Source organism: Lepidochelys kempii, chromosome 10 (genome assembly GCF_965140265.1).
Source record: "Lepidochelys kempii isolate rLepKem1 chromosome 10, rLepKem1.hap2, whole genome shotgun sequence".
NCBI lineage: Eukaryota > Metazoa > Chordata > Testudines > Cheloniidae > Lepidochelys > Lepidochelys kempii.
Window position 1 is genome coordinate 58929307 of NC_133265.1, and position 19536 is coordinate 58948842.

A 19536-nucleotide genomic window follows, 5' to 3' on the forward strand; every position below is an offset into this window, starting at 1 on the left:
TTGAGCAAAGAAGATGGTTCAGTATCACACTGTCAAATACAAGTACATGTAGTCTGATTAAAATGGAATCTACGTATATATTCATATATATTCCACATCTACTCAGAATTAACACTGTATATACAGATCTGAATGATCTGAAAATGGTCTAGAGAGATTATACCTAGAATAACAATGAAAATGCTAGAATTAAAAGGAACATATTGAAATCCAGAACAGAACACTAAGATGGAAAGCCTGATGGATTCTTCCACCTCTCCCCAACATGGTATTGATTGGTTTTCATTCAACTGGTATTCTATGATTTGGCATCAGATTTACTGCATTTGTGTTCCAAGGCAGGAGCCACTAACGGCTCTGGAGTTCTGAACCATACACACCAACAGCAACATTTCGTGGCTCATTTTAACATGGCTTTATGGCTGCAGTTCAATTCTATTCATCCTTTTCTTCAGTTCTTTTGGAGGATTGTGCTAAAATTGTAATCTAGTAAGTATAAAAGTGTGTAAGAAAAGCAAAGATTCCTATGGCCTAAAAGCTTATTTGTTTATATCAGTAAAAATAATATGGGGTAAGACCAATAGAGGATCTGGTTGGACCATGTGGATTACACTTGCAGTGAGCTGTTACACAAAATACCTGACTCCCCAAATCCTATAACACTGTTATTTTACATATTATATATAAGTGACACTTCATTCAATCCAAGATTTTAGGTATGTTGACTAAAATGATCCTAAATCCATTAGGGGTGAAACACACCCAGCAGTGGACAAGCCACAGACGTCTCTCCACTGTGAAGGGAGGAGGACAGAGGTGCGGAAAGACTTTGCACCCCCTGAATGTGGCAGAGTTATTCTCTGTGCCAAATGCACATAGGCCAGCATGGAGGATGAGCAGGAATGTAGCCAGTGAGCTTGCAGTTATTCTGACCCTTTGAAGGGGACAGTCAGGTTCTTGGCAACTGCTGCAATCCAGGACCTGGAGGAGCCACCACAAAGGGGCTATAGAGCTGCTGAAGCCTTGTCCAGGAGCTGACAGTGGATTTAGACCTCCACTAAGAGGCCATTCACTGCATCTTTGGATAAAAGGTGTTAAATTCCCACCCTATGGCCTTTCATGTTGGGAAAAGACATTAAGAAGCAATCAAACCTGATCGTATAAAAACTTTTAGGGTACTATGATACCCCGATGAGGAGATGCTACATTTAAAGGAAACATGGGAAAGGAAGCAACAACTTTGGATGAGTATAAAAGATATATTCAATAAAGCCTTAAATTAAACACAATATATAGGTACAGTACATTGATATAAGTAACACTGCATAAAGTGAAAGTGTGATCTTCACTATGTTAGGAATGTAACAAGGGTATTGGCTCAAATACGCATACTTTCTGGTAAAATGTTTTTAAAATAAACAGAAGGGATACTTCAATCTTCCATAGTGCTTTCCTTTTTGCAAAGAGCTAGACAAACATTAACTCATGGAAACTAATCTAAAACACACACAACATCCCAACACACAGAAAGAGATGGTCTCTGCCATGAGCACTGGCAGTGTAAAGCAGACACACAGTATGTGAGGCAAAAGACCAAAAAGCCATGAAGTCAGTTTTCATGTAGGGATATCTTGCAGAAAGAAGTGGGTTTTAAGCAGCCTGTTCAAGGCATAGGTGAATATGCATGGAGAGAGAAGGAGCATGACAAATTAAAGATGATAATCAGGCTGAGAGCCTGACAGGAGGGATGGCAGAATTATCCACAATGAAAGATGTGGGTGAGAAGTGGAGCAGTTTGGGACAAAAAATAATCCTCCAACTCTTCTCAGACTCACTCCTGGATCCACTGCAGTCTGGCTTCTATCCTCTTCATTCCACTGAAAGTGTTATCACCATGGTCTAAAAGGACACCTTTCTGGCTAAGACTTAGAGCCTCTAATCCAGGGGTTGTCAACCTTTCAGAAGTGGTGTGCAGAGTCTTCATTTATTCACTCTAATTTAAGGTTTTTCGTGCCAGTAATACATTTTAATGTTTTTAGAAGGTCTCTTTCTATAAGTCTTTAATATAACACTAAACTATTGTTGTATGTAAAGTAAATAAAGTTTTTAAAATGTTTAAGAAGCTTCATTTAAAATTAAATTAAAATGCAGACCCCCCGGACCGGTGGCTAGGACCCAGGCGTGTGAGTGCCACTGAAAATCAGCTCGTGTGCTGCCTTTGGCACATGTGCCATAGGTTGGCTACCTAATGGCTGGCTACCTACCTGCTCTAATCCATTCTTATCCTTGATCTTTACTTAGCCTTCAGTACTGTTGGTCACTCCCTACTAGAAATCCTGTCCCCCCAGGTAGTTTTCATGGCATTGTCCTCTCACCATTCTCTTCCTCCTTCTCTGACTGCTATTTTGGTATATCCCATAACCCCTCTCTGGGGGAGCCTCACAGGGCTCTAACCTAGCACTCCCTTTACACCTTATCTCAGCTGTTCTTATCTTTTCTCACAGTTCTACCAACATCTCTACATAGAGTCACAATTGTTCCTCTCTTCAGACCCATACTGACTATTTCTCTAACACTGTTATTTGTATTACAGTAGACCCTAGCGATCCTAATCAGAGCTGAAAGCCTCACTGGGTTAGGGGATGCACATCATTCTGGATGGCTAGTCATCAGCTCAACTTTAATATGGCCACTTTAAAGCCCTTTATTTTTCTTCAGTGCTCACCATCTTACCTCATTTTCTGTTGTCATTGAGCGCACCCCTATCCTCCCTGTCCTGCAATGTCACAGTCATCTTTCACTCTCAATCTCTCAGCACACATCCAGATCATCATCAAATCCTGTATTGTCTCTCTCTCCACACTTAGAAAATCCAACCCTTCCATTTCATCCCATCATTTAAGATGCTTGACTATGCTCTTCTCTCTCACCTTGGATACAATGACCTCCTCAAATTCCCTTCCTTGCTAAAACAGACTATCAATCCTCTCTTTGAAAAATTGTTCCCCTGACATCTCCTGGCATAGTCACCCCAGTTTAAACCTTTCACTTTTTGCTTCAAGGCCCTACAAAACTTCACCCTGAACTACATCTTGGAACTCTACTTTGCTCTCTTTCATGTGAGCAAAGATGCTGGTTTTGACACCTACTTAATTTATTTTGCCCTCTCCCGTCCTCTTCTATACTGCCCTCTGTGCATGGAACAAACTCTGAAATTCAGAGCATCAGGCTCACACTCCTCTTCCCAATCTCTTTCGCAGACCCACTCTATCTGAAGCTCCAAACAAGATTGTTTCTTTTAAATTATTCTCAATCTAATACAATTCCTTCCCCTGGTTCTCCCAGAGTGTCTGTACTGAAAAGTTAATATTAGTTTTATACAATTTGCTCTTGAGATGGTGAGACACATCTGAGAGGAAATAGCCAGAAATGAAAGGTTAATGGTAGAAAATTAGATTTGGGAGTCATCAGCATAAAGCTAGGACTCTGAACCCATAAGAGTGAATAAGATCATTAAAAGAAGAGGAGAAAGGACACTACCCTGGGACAAAGATGTGGGGAAGGAGCAGAAGAAAATCTGCCAAAAAAAATGCTGAAGGAGCGAAGAGTGAGGTTAGAGAAGAATCAGGAGAGTACAAAGCAATTCAAAGCCAAGGAAATGAGAAAAATATTTTCTCTTTTTTGTCATTCTCTAAGAGAATGATAAAATAATTGCCTTTTTTAAAAAGGGGTTGTGTAAATGGCACAACCTTGACATATTGGTTTTTTGCTAAATATGATCCATTTCAGAGCTGGAGGCTTGAAAATGTATATTGATTTATCAGGTTGGAGTAGATCCAGCAGTTATTTAAATTCACCCAAGATTTACCACACAATGATATCATCCAGTTGAAGTTATTTCTCAGTACATCACATTGTACATTTATATGAGTATTGTATATTATAAAAGACATTTATATTTTACTGTTCATCTGCCATTAGTGAATTTGACACCTGTAACATGGTGATACATGACAAACAAAAATGGACAAACCAGTTATAAACATGACTAAACTTATTACAAACACACAATGGACTAAACAATACAGGACAGACAAGACATCACAACATTGACTAGAATGCTCAGCCTTTGTCATCTTTTTAGGGAGACAGTGGCTGTACAGGAAAGACCAGATTTCATTCTAAAAGTCTAATGTTTCATTCAACTTTAATTTTTAAATAAGCCAAGTTTATTGTATTCTAGGCATTAGAGCTGAGATTTTTCCAAGTGGCTCTATCAAAAATCAATAAGAATGAGCATCTTATTCCCTTAGGCCCCATTAAAAACGCCAGACTCCGATAATATCTTCTACTTCTTTTTATAATCACAGTTTTCACACACTCTCTCTCTCATATATATTATATACATATACATACACACACACACACACACACACACATCAGTAAAAACAGATTTAACATAGTTGTAGTAACAGATATTATTACTCAAACTAGGTTTAGCGTAAATTATTGCACTAATTTAAGGGACTTTCTAATCTGTCTAGTTCTAGCAATATTAAACCAGTCTTTGATCTCAATCTACTGCTACAGTAGCTCTGAGGAATCACTGGTGTTCTAGTGTGTAAGAACTGTTTGTACAGTGTCTAGCATAACTGGGTACTGACCCCCTTGTTTAGGAACTACCATAATACAATAATAACGTGGGTTTAAGTATGCTAGCTGGTTTGCCGCTCCAATCCAAGTTGCAGGCGTCAATGCTTTGCAAAGTGCATTCTATAGATGAAGCTGGACCAGAAATGACAGATTGCCTCTGCCACAAATACATGAATGAACGTTTCCACCAAAGATCTCTGGTGGTTCTATTTTTGTTGTCTGTAGAGGTCTAATACATTCCATGTAGGATGTTGGACTGTATAGCTTCGTTTTTTAGATTCACTGAGGCATTCCACAAAAAGAAAAGGAGTACTTGTGGCATCTTAGAGGCTAACAAATTTATCTGAGCATAAGCATTATGATTCTCTGCCATTTATGCTTTGAAGTTGCTCTTCTTAAGCCATGTTCCCATATGGCTTTTCTTTCTACATGTGGGCTCCTTTGTTGAAAAATATAGAGATGTTGTATCCCACACAAGTATAGAGTTTTGTTAGTAAAAATACAGCATCCCAGTTTGGATGGTGATTCCACAGTCCATGTTTCAGTGTTGCTTCTTTTACAGTTTTAAAAGTATTTCCATATTAAAACTGGCAATATCATATAATATGCCTGGAGTTTCTGAAACGTCTTGAGTAAGCAGTTTTCAGCTGGTCATATAGCCTTTTTTGTCACGCTTCCTTCTCTTTTCCATTTGTTCAATATAATGTGTATCTTCATTATTTGGGTTAGGATTCACTCCTTAGCAGATCGTATACAAATATTCTCTCTTTCATGCCAATTTCTGCTACAATAAAAAAAAGGATATAGCTTCTTTTTCTTATGTCTGGCCGCCACTTATCTTCCAATGAATCTCAGACTAAATGTGGAGAACAGCTCGTGTGCCATGACCTGGAGACAGTTCAATTCAGTAGGTTAGGGGAATGTCATTCTAAATTTCTATTCTGTAGATAATTTCTTGCCAAGGAAAAAAACCCCTTCTTTCCCCTTTAAATCTCTCTCTCTCCCAAAATGCTCAGTTTCAAATTTCAAATTCAATCCTCTCTCAGTGATGAAATGCTTTATTATGTCAAATAAAGTCCCTTGTGTAATGAAAATGTGATCTTGTTTTTACAGCATAATACTCAAAAGCAAAGGAAAGAAACTTCAAATCTTTTAAATGTCACCAGGTTGAAATTTAGCACATAGTCACTCCGCCTAGATGAATACTTTTGTTTGTTTAAAAAAAACCCTAAAAATAATTTGATTTAAATTTTTATGTTTCATTGTAAGTTCTTTTAACTTGTTGTTTTTCTTAACAAAGTCTCTGCAAAAGGTTTTTGGGGGACGGAGGCAATTACAGCTATCCTCCACCATGGCAAAAGAAGGAAAAGATCACTTTAAAGAGCAAGATTTCACCCATGTCCATGCATTTAAGTAGACAAAAAAAGTGAGGCAAAGGTTTGGCAGCAACACCATTACCAGGTCAGAAGCACTGCTATCATCTTGCCTCAGGTCTCATAAGTCTGCATCTGCCTGTCCAGTTCTGTGTCATCTTATTGGTGGCTGATCTCTCCAGTGAAAGTGTTTTGAAGAAAACATTTCTGCCCACTTCAATGTAACAGTTCTGCATAAGAGTTTCACCATCTTTGACTTTCTTTCACTGCATTAGGCATTAGACTGTCTGGTTAATAACCAAGTGTTACTTTAAGATGTATACACAGGGAGAGCAAGAAGCAGACTATTGATAGTCTCTCAATTTCTCCCATATTAATGCTCACTTCGATTTATCCACTGAGATCCAGATGATCCACCTTCTCTGACACTTCCTTTCCTAAAAGAACCTGCACTGTAAACTTCCTAAAGTTGGCACAATTTCTTCTTAAAAATATAAATATGCCATGCCACCAGACATTGAGATTCTCCACCTACCATGGTGCTGGGGTCTTTCACATGCAGCCATTGGCATGGTAAGTAAAAAGGAAGTACAGTATATTGTGTAACAGGGCAGGGCCAGATGACTATAGGAAAGTAATGAGAAACAGGTACATTAGCTCTAGGCTAAACAAATCCCTGTTACCATGGTAACCAAACGGCAGTTGCTCCAGGTTAATCAAGACACCTGGCTAATTAAGATCCTTCTAGAAAGCAGTGGAGACAGCTAGGTTGATTGGGACACATGAAGCCAATCAAGGGCTCACTGGAACTAGTTAAAGGCCTCCCAGTTAGTCAGTTAGAGGTGTATGTCAGGAGTAGTAGTAGGAAGTTGTGCTGCTGGAGAAACTGGGCAGGACCAACCCGATCAGGCACAAGAAAGGGGGCCCTGAGTTAAGGATAAAGTAGATGTTGAGGAAGTGGGGGCTGCTGCGGGGAAGTGGCCCAGGGAATTGTACTTGTCCTGTTTCAAAAAGTCAGCTACAAATAGCTGCTACTATTAGGGTCCCTGGGCTGGAGCCTGGAGTAGAGAGTGGGCCCAAGCTCCCTCCCCCGCCCCCACTCTCCCAGATTAATCACAGAGACAATGAGACAGAGACTGTGTGCGAGAGAGGGTTGCTTCTTCCCACCTCCCTTGCTGGCTTATGATGAAAACGGCTGAGTAGGCTCTGACCCTTGCCTCTAGAGAGAGAAGGGCTATGAGGAAGGTCACAGTTAGCCTCTGAGGCTAGCATAAATCTGCCTGGAAGCGTGGGACCCACTGAGACAAGGTTGGAGCTTTGTCACAATTGGAAACACATTTATTTAACAAGTAAGTTCTGCTTTGAGAAAATCTGTCAGTGTTGTATCATCTGCGGTTCTTCCCTACTTATAACACCAGACTTTACCATGCAACAACAGCAGCTGGCAAGAAAGTTCTCTAACCAACTATTCTCTTTGTGTCTCACACAATAAAGAAACCCTATGAGGCTGCAAAATGGCTTTGTGTGGGGTCTAATGCAAAGAGATGTTGAAGGTCACAGATCCAGTCAATTTCCATTTCATCTCTAATTTAAACATTTATTTTCCTCTGGCAGTTAGTTTCTGTGCTTCTGTTTAATTTATGTCCTGAAATTACAACTAGTTTGTCTAGCTCAAGCTGACTAAACTTTTACTATAGCATGTAAGATGAGGGTTTCTTTTAAAATAGGGAGAACTTTGGCAAAAACACTCCTGGCATGTCGAACACAGAAGGTTGATCTTGGGCTTGATTTTTGGTCCCATTGAAGGCAATGGCAAAACTACCATTGAATTCAATGCCAGCAAGATTGGGGCCTCTGTGAAGAGCAGGGTTTAATAGCATTTATTTTAAAGTGACTCCTTCTGCATCAACTCTTAGTCACTCTGTTCATCTGTCCTCACTGCCTCCTACATCCATGCTTCACTTCAGACTGCTCCTTTTGGACATGTCTAGACTAGGGTTGACCACAACCTGCTAACACTTTTTTTTTTAAAATGCTGGACACTGTCTACACTTGTGTTTAAAAACATATTAGTGAAAGTGTACTAGCTAGCATATTTCCTAATCTAGACAGGGTCTCCTTCAGCCCCTTCTAGTTTCATGCAACCCTTCTTGCTTGTAGCATCCCCTTAATTATTGTTTGCCAAGTGTCCTCAGTCTCCTCCTACAACAGAACTGAAGATCCACCTATTATGTGGAGCACTGTAGCCATAAAAACTCATTTCCAGTCTGTGCTTGCTCAGTTTTGGATACTTCTGTATAGAACCTGTATTTGCTTTTAAATTATATAGACTCCCTGGGGCAGGGTCTCTTATTTATTTGGCACCTTCTACACATGGAATATATGGGATTTCACACAAACTCTTGGTACAAAGAAAGGTAAGGGCTAGCACAAAGCTGCCTCTATATAGGAATAAGTATTGCACTACAATGGAGCTAGGCTGAAAAACTGTTAAAAGGAAATACGTTAACTTTTTCGTACAGGAAAATCTTATGGCAAAGGGAACAGGAATTGGGAAAATAGGCAAAGAAATTGGGTAGACGGGTCTAAGTTTTGATATTTGCTTCTCAAGGTCCCTCAAATCCTGGTGTGCACAGTGAAAACAAATCCCCACGGGGTTGACAAATCTGGTCCCAGGTGCCCCAAAGTTGGAGTGCAGTCTTGCCACCAGAGCTATATCCTATTAGAACCTAAAGGAATTGGATCAGGCAGTGTCAAGGTTCTTTCCCCACTCTGAACTCTAGGGTACAGATGTGGGGACCTGCATGAAAAACCCCCTAAGCTTATTTTTACCAGCTTAGGTTAAAACTTCCCCAAGGTACAAACTACTTTACCTTTTGCCCTTGGACTTTATTGCTGCCACCACCAAAGTCTAACAAATATATAATAGGGAAAGAGCCCACTTGGAAACTTCTTTCCCCCCCCAAAATCCTCCCCAAACCCTACACCCCCTTTCCTGGGGAAGGCTTGATAAAAATCCTCACCAATTTGCATAGGTGAACACAGACCCAAACCCTTGGATCTTAAGAACAATGAAGAAGCAATCAGGTTCTTAAAAGAAGAATTTTAATTGAAGAAAAAGTAAAAAGAATCACCTCTGTAAAATCAGGATGGTAAATACCTTATAGGGTAATCAGATTCAAAACATAGAGAATCCCTCTAGGCAAAACCTTAAGTTACAAAAAGACACAAAAACAGGAATATACATTCCATTCAGCACAGCTTATTTTATCAGCCATTTAAACAAAACAGAATCTAACGCATATCTAGCTAGATTACTTACTGAGTTCTAAGACTGCATTCCTTTTCTGTTCCTGGCAAAAGCAGACAGAGAGAGCCTTTGTTTCTCCCCCCTCCAACTTTGAAAGTATCTTATCTCCCCATTGGTCATTTTGGTCAGGTGCCAGCGAGGTTATCCTAGCTTCTTAACCCTTTACACATGAAAGGGTTTTTCCTCTGGCCAGGAGGGATTTTAAAGGCGTTTACCCTTCCCTTTATATTTATGACAGGCAGAGATGATGCACTGCCTGTCTGACTAAACAGTACAGTCTCCTGGGATTTAATGATCATCCAGTTGGGATGGTACCATATTAAGATACTTATATGGCCCCCATTACCCTGGTGTCTGAGCGCCCAACAAACTTTAATCCTCACAGAATCCGGTGATACTGTTGTAATAAAGATGTTCAATTCAGACCTCAACTATCCCTCATTTTAAAGAACGCCATTGATCTTAGCCTCTCGCCACTTATATTCCATACAGATTGTTGCTCCTTCAGTTTGATTGCTGAAAATAATTTATAGCAGAATAAATAATAAAAACTGAGTTTACAGTGTTATTTATACTGAAAGAATGAATCTCATAGCATTTAAGTCTACATTTAGGTGTTAACAGGTTGAGAGGTAACTAACAAAAGCTTATTCTGTAATCAAGCAAGCAGATGCTTACCTGAGCTTCTCACTTAGCTCTGTAGTTTAAAGCTTCTTGTTAAAAAAAAAAAATACATTTTGCTTCACCTCGTACAAGCATTGTTGATATTTCTAAATTTAGATACCATATATTTCTGTTCTGGGGTTCCTAGAGTAACCTGTTTTCTCAAAGCCAGGCCACAGTGATGCCAAACTGCATTATAAAATAATTTCCTAATTGTAAAATACTCTTTTTCAATGATACTATTGAAAAGGATGTCATCATTCTTCATAAGATGAACACATCCCTATGAACAGTAGGACGGGTTTTTGTTTTTGAATAGAGACAAGCCATGAATGTACTGCAATAATGATTAATAAAGGTACCTTAATAAATTCTACCTCCCCAAGTTACGAGCTATTTCCTTTTGCAGTATCTAAATAATTTAAAAGACTAACAGAAGGGGCAGTTCTGGGTATACTCTGTTGAACACCCGAGTATGCCCAAGTCTCGGAACCTTACTTAACTGTGGAACTCTAAAATCTCCCATGTTTAGGAGATACATGAAGCCATCATTTAATTTACTTTCAAATCAGTGGTGCCACCGTCTTCATAGACACCATTTCCAGGAGTACAGGTTCCTTCACTGCACCAAAAGCAGAAATTCTGGTGCTGACATCTCAGGTATCTGTTAGCAGCACTCATTCGCTTACGCAATGAATCCACTCCAAGAAATTCCATTTGAAGCTTTGATTTCAGAATGGACATAAAAGCATGACCATCTATTGTGCTTTATCCATAGGTAAATCAAGTATTAAAGGGCGTGCACAAGCAACTGGAGGGGGGGGGGAACCATTAACACCCACCTCTTCCCCATCATGGACTGTTCCTTTTTTGAAGGAGCTCTAGTTTCTATCATATATAAGACTGCTTTACTCTAGCCTTTTGAATAAATACAACCATTTGAATACACAGTTAAAAAAAAAAAAAAGGCAGGCTGACATCAGTTTAGATGTAGCCTGAAAGAATACTTCAGAATGCTGGGGAAAGCATAAGTTAACCCATATCCTCATGCAGTTAAGGAAACAGGGTTCCCAAACCTATTGCAGTATGATCATCATCTGCTGCAGAATCCATTATGAACTGCAGAAAGTAGAGAATGCAGCGCTAATTGTGCTCTGGGATCTGCACAGAACCCTGATTGTAATGGAACTCTGTATGTGTGGATTGCTGTGCCCACATAGAGTTCACTGTAAGTTCAGGGCCCAAGCTTGTATTTGGCATTATCTGATCTGATGAGGGTTGACCAATCACAAACCCCTACATTGGGAATGCCAAAAACGGTTAGTGGTGAAAAAGGAGAAAGAAGAAAGGGAAGTTAGTTCACCTTAGAAGAAAATGAAAAAGAAGGTGCCACTGAAAAGGTCCATGTGAAGCTCATGATGAAACTGATTAACAAAAGCCAGTAGTTTCTTGTAGTTTTACATTCCTTATGGCTGTGTGACAATATGAATTTTCCCCAATTGCCATAATTAACAAAAACAAAAAAACTATTCAAGGCACCAGCCTTTTATCTTAACTAAGTGGAGACTTGCACAAGGGCCAAGAAATGACTTGATAGGTGTCTCATGACTTTCTATTCTCTAGGATGATGACAGTGATTAAGTTATACATATGAGCAGAAAGCTGGTTTTAAAGCTTTAGCAGTGATACAAAAAGGTATTCCAAGATGAATATACTCTTCTATATTATAAGGATCCAACCAGACAAACTCACCCTTCGGTTATTTTACTGAAGTTTATGAAGTTACACTAGGAATGAATTTGGTCCAATATTTTTGTATGCTTTTGCCAAAACACTCAATATGGAAAAACTGTAGTTGTAGAACCTCTAGTGAGCCAAGTAGGTACAACTATGTTGAGGCAAATTCCTAACAAGTTGCACCCATGCAATTTAGTACATATTTTGCAATAAAGAGCAAAAATTAGCTCATCCTATTTAGCATTTCTTCACAAATATTTCTGGAATCACTTTGCCTGCCCTGCATGTCATGGCTGAAGAGAGAATTCTCGTAGTTTTGTGAAAGAAGAATCTGCAGGGTGCTAGTTTGCTTATCTAAACTGAAATGAAATTCTAGTAATAATTCTTAAGATGTTCTGCCAGAAATCCATTAAATAAATGAGCACTGGAAAGAGAGAAAATGAATCCTGTCTATGCTGTGGTAGAAAGGTTTTAACAACAAGTTTGGAGTGGTTGGTTGACGTGTAGGTGGTGAAGCCATGAGTTAGGCAGGTCATCCAAGCGAAAGTGCCAATAAAACCTTTATACCACAGTGTTATGCACTCAGTATATGCCACAAATGTTACACCCAGAAATAGATATTTTTGTATATCCCCCCCACCCCCCGCAAAAAAAAAAAAAGTGCTTAGTGCTGCTGCTCAAAACAAACAAACAAACAAACAAAAAATGTTAAAATGACTTTTCTCATCTTTGGAACTAGGAAAACAAACTAGGATACAGAAATTTTCATAGCAAAGCAGTAATACCACAATGCTGAATTAAGGGAAGAATTCCTATTCAGATCAGCAACAGCATCCATAATAATTTTCCACCATGTTGAATGTTTGTCCAAATCTAATTGAAGGTGAATCTTCAGAGTCCTCCCTGACTACAATATTTGGGCCCAATACACTAGTGCAATTTGGCTCCCCTGCGTCACTCCAATTTAAACCCAATTTCATGTCCAAAACCCTGTGCCATATCAGCCCAGCCTGCCCTGTCTGGACTCTAGCTGGCCTGGCGGCTGGAACAGCACGGGGGCACAGGCTGCTGGTAAATCAGAGCGGAATTCACATGGAAGACTGCTTTACCTTCCACTGGAGACCAATCCAGCCCCATGTGGTTCCAGGATTAGAGAAGCATAAGGGTAGATTAAAGCCACCTCTTCTGCACAGTATCTTTCATAGGTATATTACTAAAAGCAAATAATCCTTCATCTTTTTCATTCCACAGACCACTTGTTTAGAGAAGGAACCAATCTCCTCACCCATCCACCCACCGCACATCCCCAACCCCAACTATTTGTGTGCATCAGGTCTTCATTACTCACTGCTTAATTCTGAAAGAGTTTCATTCCATGGACCACCAGGAAGGGATCCAGAGCTACCACGGATACAGACTATAGCCCGAGAACCACTGGTATAAACCACTTTAACTTCCTCTTTCTGCTTTGCAATATACAGATGCATAGCTCATGCACTATTCACGCAGTACGCAACATGGTGTAAGAAGGTAACGGGCTAAACAAAGCAGCAAACAACATGCAGAGCTTTTGGTAGTGGAGCAGGCAGAAGGACTTAGAAGAGAGCTCCCTCCTGGGCGATGTATTCAGCTTTATGGTGTACAGTGTTAAAACCTTCAAAAAGCGGTTTATGGAATGTATTGTTTTACTAGAGCTCACCTCTTCAACCATATGTTTGACTTTCTTCTGTTGGCAATGGACCATGTCATCCAGATGTTTGATTCGTTCTCTAAGACCAGCTGCAACATCTTCCAGATGCTGTGACCTGATATAAGTTATAAGAACTAAGTAAATATGTAGGAAGCCATGCAATGTAAATAAAAGAACAACCAAACAAAACAAAAAAAATAAACACAACGCCAAAGTCGATCAAGAAAAGGAACCTCATTAAATAAGCCAAATTCCACTGACAAATGTCATTTCCTATATTTGTCTAAAGTTCATTTTTATGGTTATCTGTTTGGTCTTTAGTCATTGTCAGACACCACCCACTTAGCTCACCTTTACCTTACATATCAGCTGCCAAAATTTAGAGAAGTTTCAAAAGGGATACTTGTTCAAACAGAATGATGATCTGGGATCTTCTAGACAATCAGCCCTGGAGAGCTGCATGCACATTATGGTTTGTTTTAGCACTTACAAACCATTATCTGATTAATCCCCGCTTCATCACCAAGAGGCAGATGTTACCAAGGAGAAAAAGTAAGAGTTCACAGACTGTGCTCACTGAGCTGTCCTACAGTTCTACATAGGATGTGGTACAGAAATTACTTTTTTTAAAATGTTGTGACTATACATACTAGAGAAAGAGATAATTAAGATATTGATTGCAAGGATCCTAGCGGCCTGATTTTGGGTGCACAGCACTTCTGAAAAGAGTCTGGCCTTTGTCTTTTATATCTATTTTAAAAAAGCATAGCAGATATGCATGAAACTATATGGACCTAAAAACTGATTTCTCAGCAATGCAATGTACTCTACCTAATCCATCATGATTGCACTCAACTTCTCTCATAAATAAAGCTGAGAAGGATGAGTTTTTGCAAAATAAATTCTCTTGCAGTTTTCCTACATAAAATAAGGCAAATATAATTTGGGAAGGAATTATCCAGCTGGAACATATTACAACCAAAGTTAATATAACAGATTCAGGTTTGAAATTTTTTTTAACAATGCTAGAAATCTCAGTAAGGAGTAAAATCTCACCTCTGTCTGTCTGAATGGGTTTGAGATTTTGCTCCAGATATCTGGATTTCATGTTGTACCAGTTGTTTTTGTAGCTGGTGGCGTTCCTAAACAAGAAAATGTTATTTCTCCACTTCTTCACATTGTAAATTCAAGTACATTTTATTGTGATTTAAAAAGGCCCATAATATGTTAAACAAAAACAGAAGCTGATTCAGCTACAAGTTATTACTATATTACAGGTAGAGCATGTATTTCCTACAGCCAAGAAGCACAGAATGGAAAAAACAAGGCTTGAATAAAGAGAACCCTGAATTCTCAGCTGAGCACAAGATAAATGGCAATGTTTTCAGTCTTCAGCGCCAGTGTCAAGGGGTAGCTTTGCTTGCAATTTTGTAGGTAAGTGAGACTCTGAAGGATAAAGACGTGTGAGCTGAAATGCAACTCTGAAAGAACATTATCTTTCTGACCCACAAAGGGACTCCATCTCTCTAAAATTCTTACAGGTCAAAGATATGATTGCATTTAAGGTCTTGGATGCAGAGCTTAAATGAACCACATGACCACTGTTGCTAAAATGAATATCAAATTTTCCATATTGTTCCTCCAAAAGGATCTCCTGATCCAATGTATTTTGGCAGAGATAGGAGGCGTCTCCCTAGTTTTCTCCCAAAATGTCCCTACTTATCCTGTTCAAATGTTACCCAGCATGAGTGCTGAGAGGATCTGTGCACTTGTAGGGTCTGATCCTGCTCTACGAGTCAAGGTGAGTTTTGCCTTTCATGTCAATGAGACCAGGATTGGGGCCTTAGATAACAGCCAAATATTTAAACAGCAACACAAGCAGAACAGCAGGAGTTCAGAGCTGACTGCATAAATTAATTAACAAAAAGTAAAGTTCACATGCATTTCCTAACACCAACGATCATAATGTACCACTTTACTCATTGAATACCACCTTTATCACTATGAATAACGCCACTAAACGCAGTGGGACGACCTGTAGAGTAAGGAATTACAATCTGGCCCAAAATGATTTATCCAACATTACTGCTAACTGATAGCTTCATTTATTTTAATTTATGTCACAGCTAGATCTTAAATTGAGAAGAGTCCACCTAAATAGTTATAATCCAGTCAATGCACTTTTGTTAGTTGGGTAAAGAGGACATTAACATACTACATATAGTTTAAACAAGGGTTAGTAATCCCATCTAGCCAGCAAGTGTGGATGGCGATATTTGTTTCTCTGTATTAGCAAATAATTAGTAGTTAGATTTAAATTGAAGCTAAAGCACACCAAGACCGTAGTTTAAGAATTGAGTTTTATTATGTTTTAGGATTAAACTAACCAAAACCCTACGTTCCTGTCACCACTCAGGATTTCTAGTGAGTCCTTACTTCTGCATTTCTGTCCTTTAGACAGTAAATTCTTTGGCAGGGATTGTATTTATTTTCATATATTGAACAATGCCAGACATGCTAAAGGCACTAAACAAATAATATTGCAGACTCCATTACTGAATATAATGGAATCACTGATCATTTCAGATTAATAATTACAATGAAATTTCCCTTAGTTGACACTGGGGGAATAAACCTGTTTCAGACATCAGGGAACTTCCAACAGACAAGGTTCAGATAATAATTGTATGTGTAAATAGAGGCACTGCACTACTAGACTTACATTAGAACAATTATCTCAAAACCAGTGTGAGTTTTGCCCGGAAACGAAGTCCATAAAATAGAAGAAGGCAGGGCAGGAGATATAAGGAAATGACAGAAACTGCTACAACTTGTTCTACAGCAGTGCTGCTAACGTCACAAGAGATAAGTATCTGGCAGCATTTCTGCTTTGAGGGAGTTACAAGTCAATTGTAAAAATATGTTCAAGGCTGCAGCATGGTAGACCATATTTGAACCAAGGAGAGAAACATTTGACAATATTGTGTGCAGAGAAGTAAGGAAGAACCATTTTATATATCAGAGGTAGACTAAAAACTGAATATCTGGGGTCACTGCCAGAGTATTTTGAAAAATAATCAAAAATAAGTTATGTGCATGGAAACACAGATGGTTGTTCATGCACAGAAAGTTTGACATCAAAATTCAAAAGGAATCTTAGTCTGAAGTCTTAAGAGTTTCATCCTGATGTACAGGAACCCTGAGGTGCAATTCCAGTTAAAACTAATTACAATAATAGGTTTTTCCCCGATGCATTTAGATAAAAATGCTTTCATATATATGCATTTGTTACGTAGGTCAGTGGTACATTTATAAGATTTTATGTCTAATCACTAAAGGACCATAAAGGATCCAGAAAAACTTGTACAGGCTATTAGGAGATAAAATGTGTTTGTTTTTTTAAACTGTCCTTTCAAAATAAAGATTAGCCCCATGTGTGTCTCAGCTCCAAAGCAGCCGTGAAAGTTTTTGCAAGTAACAGCTTCCACAAACAGCAGAGTGGGCAAAGGATGCCAACTTGCCATGGTGTGTCCTCAGCAGTCCAAGTGCTAAGAGCATGGACGGATGCAATAAAGGGTTTTTGATTTTATTAACAGGAAGAAGATAAAAGTGGTGAGTGAGATAGAGGCCATTGGAGGAGAGGGATGTTGTTGACTCACAGGGGACTGAAGAAACAGGTGCACTCCTATACAAGTCTTGCATTTCTGCTAAAAAGAGCATAGATATTGGCACCCATACTTTAACATTTGTGAGCAGAGAACGTTACCTCTTCCATGCGCTGAATGAACCGATCCAGCTCTCCAATCCTCTCGTCTTTTTCCTGTATACTTGTCTCTGTAATTTGCATCTTCTTATTTGCCTCCTCAATGGTCTTCAGAAGTCTATTTGTTTCTGCCTTTGAACAAACAAGTTTATGATCATATCCACAAACAATCAATAAAATTGATGAATGAAAAGTAAGGAGCTGATTTCTGTGCTATATACAATGGGGTTGTTTTTTTTTAAAAGTAGACTCAATAAAGCCAATAAAGTTAGGTGCCCAAGAACTGAGACTTTTTGCAAACCAAACATCTAGCTATAGCATCGAATATGAGTTTTGTGGCACATAAAATGTGGGTGATCAAAATAGTGGCGTTACATCCCTGTATTAAAAGGCTTCTCAGCAATTAGCTTTAAAAACAAAAAAGGTTTGCACACCACATGAATATTTGTTCTCCCCTCAGTGGATACACACGTACTCAGTAATGAGAGAAGAAAATGTACTATTCCCAAGAACAGTATGTTTAGTTCCCAAAGCCTGTCACTTTTAACTGCATTTATATCTGTATCACATTAAGGCTGGAGAGCTTGACTTCAGTTTCTGTGGCGATCAGTGAGTGGTGTTAGATAACCTTGTTATTGACTAGAAATATACAAAACATGATCAGAGGAAGCTTTTGGAAGGAAAAAAAAAAATGTTCTCAGGATTTCTCTACTGAAATTTATTTTTTTTCCCCTCTTGAGATTTCACTAAAGTCAGAGGATTTGTACTTTCCATTTTCTTAGACCAGGAGTAGAAAAACCATCCACTTTTTTCATTTTGAAATTTAAATTTTTACTGTCCATTATGTTTAGACACCCTATTCTTCAGCTTTAAAACTCTAGTGATTATGAAAGTTTAAAAGTTGCTGTGACAAGACATGAAATGAAAAGAAACTGGGGTACAAATAAATTTAAGACTTCAAATTAAATTATATTGACAAATGTAAGGACTGTACTTCAAACACTGAACTGAAGAACACTGTTACAGACTGGCTGTACATACTATTAGAGTTTCTTTCTCAGCTATATGTTTCTGTTCTTCTTGTTGTAGTTTTTCTTCATACTGGCTGTACAGTCTTCTGGTCATCTCTCTCATTACGTCAGCATTGGCTTCTTGAGAGCATTCTACCTATAGGAGCGAACAAAAGAACTTCTACAGCTGAACCCTCTCTCGGTGCACCATTGCTGGAGACAAGAAAAATGGAGCTCAAACCAACCAAAAGGTAGAGATGTAACTGATGTTGATAGGTAGATCCTTCCCTTAGCATTGTTACAAAATATACTCTACTATTAGGCCTGATTTACACCAAGTCCACATTACAGCACTCTGGCAGTGTAAAAGGGCCTTTCAAATGGGTGTAAGTTACAATTACACCAACTTTAGAGCCCCTTCACACTGCCAGAGTTAACGTGCCATTAATGTAACTGAGAATCAGGCCTGACTCTTTATTAAGTTCTCTCATGACACCCTCTCACACACTTGAAGTTTGCTCCCACGTATGATGATTAATTCAAAATTCTCTAATTTTACAGGAGTATAGCTTAGAAATGAGCCTGAACCTAAACCAAAACCCATATCCAAATGCCCATGCACTTTGCACTGATCAAAATCCAGATCCAATATTTACAGTTTTGAGCCCATCTGTGCTGTAGACTGAAATAAAAGCTAAATAAAACTAAACTAAACTAAATAGCTTTGCTAGGACTTGATTCTCCTCTTACTTGCTCTGCTGCAAATCTGGAGTGACACCATTACAGTCATGGGAGTTACCCTGATCTAAGTGAGAGGAGAATTTAGGCCTACAAAACTATTAACTTAGTGTTATTTACATTGGTGTTAATCATGGTAATAAGAAAAGAATCAGGCACTTAGTGTTTAATGCTGGAACTCTAGTGCTCCTGGTTATAGAAGATCTCTGTTTTGAACATCTGAGTTATCTTGTTTCAAGGACTGCAAGATTTATCAAACCCTTATACTGTCTTACTCAGTGGGAACAAACTGTTCAAATGTTATTGCTCTGCATAAAAATAAAAAGATATTTTGTCTTCTGAAGAGGGACAGATCTCTCGGAAGGATTCTATTTGCATTGTAACTGCCTTCTGTGGCATCTGACCCAGATCTCTACATTAGGACAGAGAGCAAGTTTCTGCCAATGCAATCTAAAGGAACAGGAATTAAATAAACTTTAATTAAAGTATATGCTGAACCCCCAGAGTTACAGTAATGTGGTTAGAAATGACAAAACTAGGAAAGCAGAGTTGCAACAGTTCAACCCTAACCTCCCTAAAAAGTGTCAAAGTCGAGTATA

At 38.8% G+C, this 19536-nt stretch overlaps 1 protein-coding gene across 1 annotated transcript in view; it reads right to left on the reverse strand.

Annotated features, from left to right (window-relative positions):
* MYZAP (myocardial zonula adherens protein) overlaps positions 1-19536 on the reverse strand; it is a 91332-nt gene that overhangs the window by 32466 nt on the left and 39330 nt on the right. The window contains exons 7-10 of the mRNA XM_073303761.1: positions 18231-18356; positions 17193-17321; positions 14483-14568; positions 13436-13541 (exon numbers count right to left, since the gene is read on the reverse strand). Of these exons, the coding sequence (XP_073159862.1) occupies positions 13436-13541; positions 14483-14568; positions 17193-17321; positions 18231-18356 (447 nt within the window). The remainder of the gene's footprint in view (positions 1-13435; positions 13542-14482; positions 14569-17192; positions 17322-18230; positions 18357-19536) is intronic.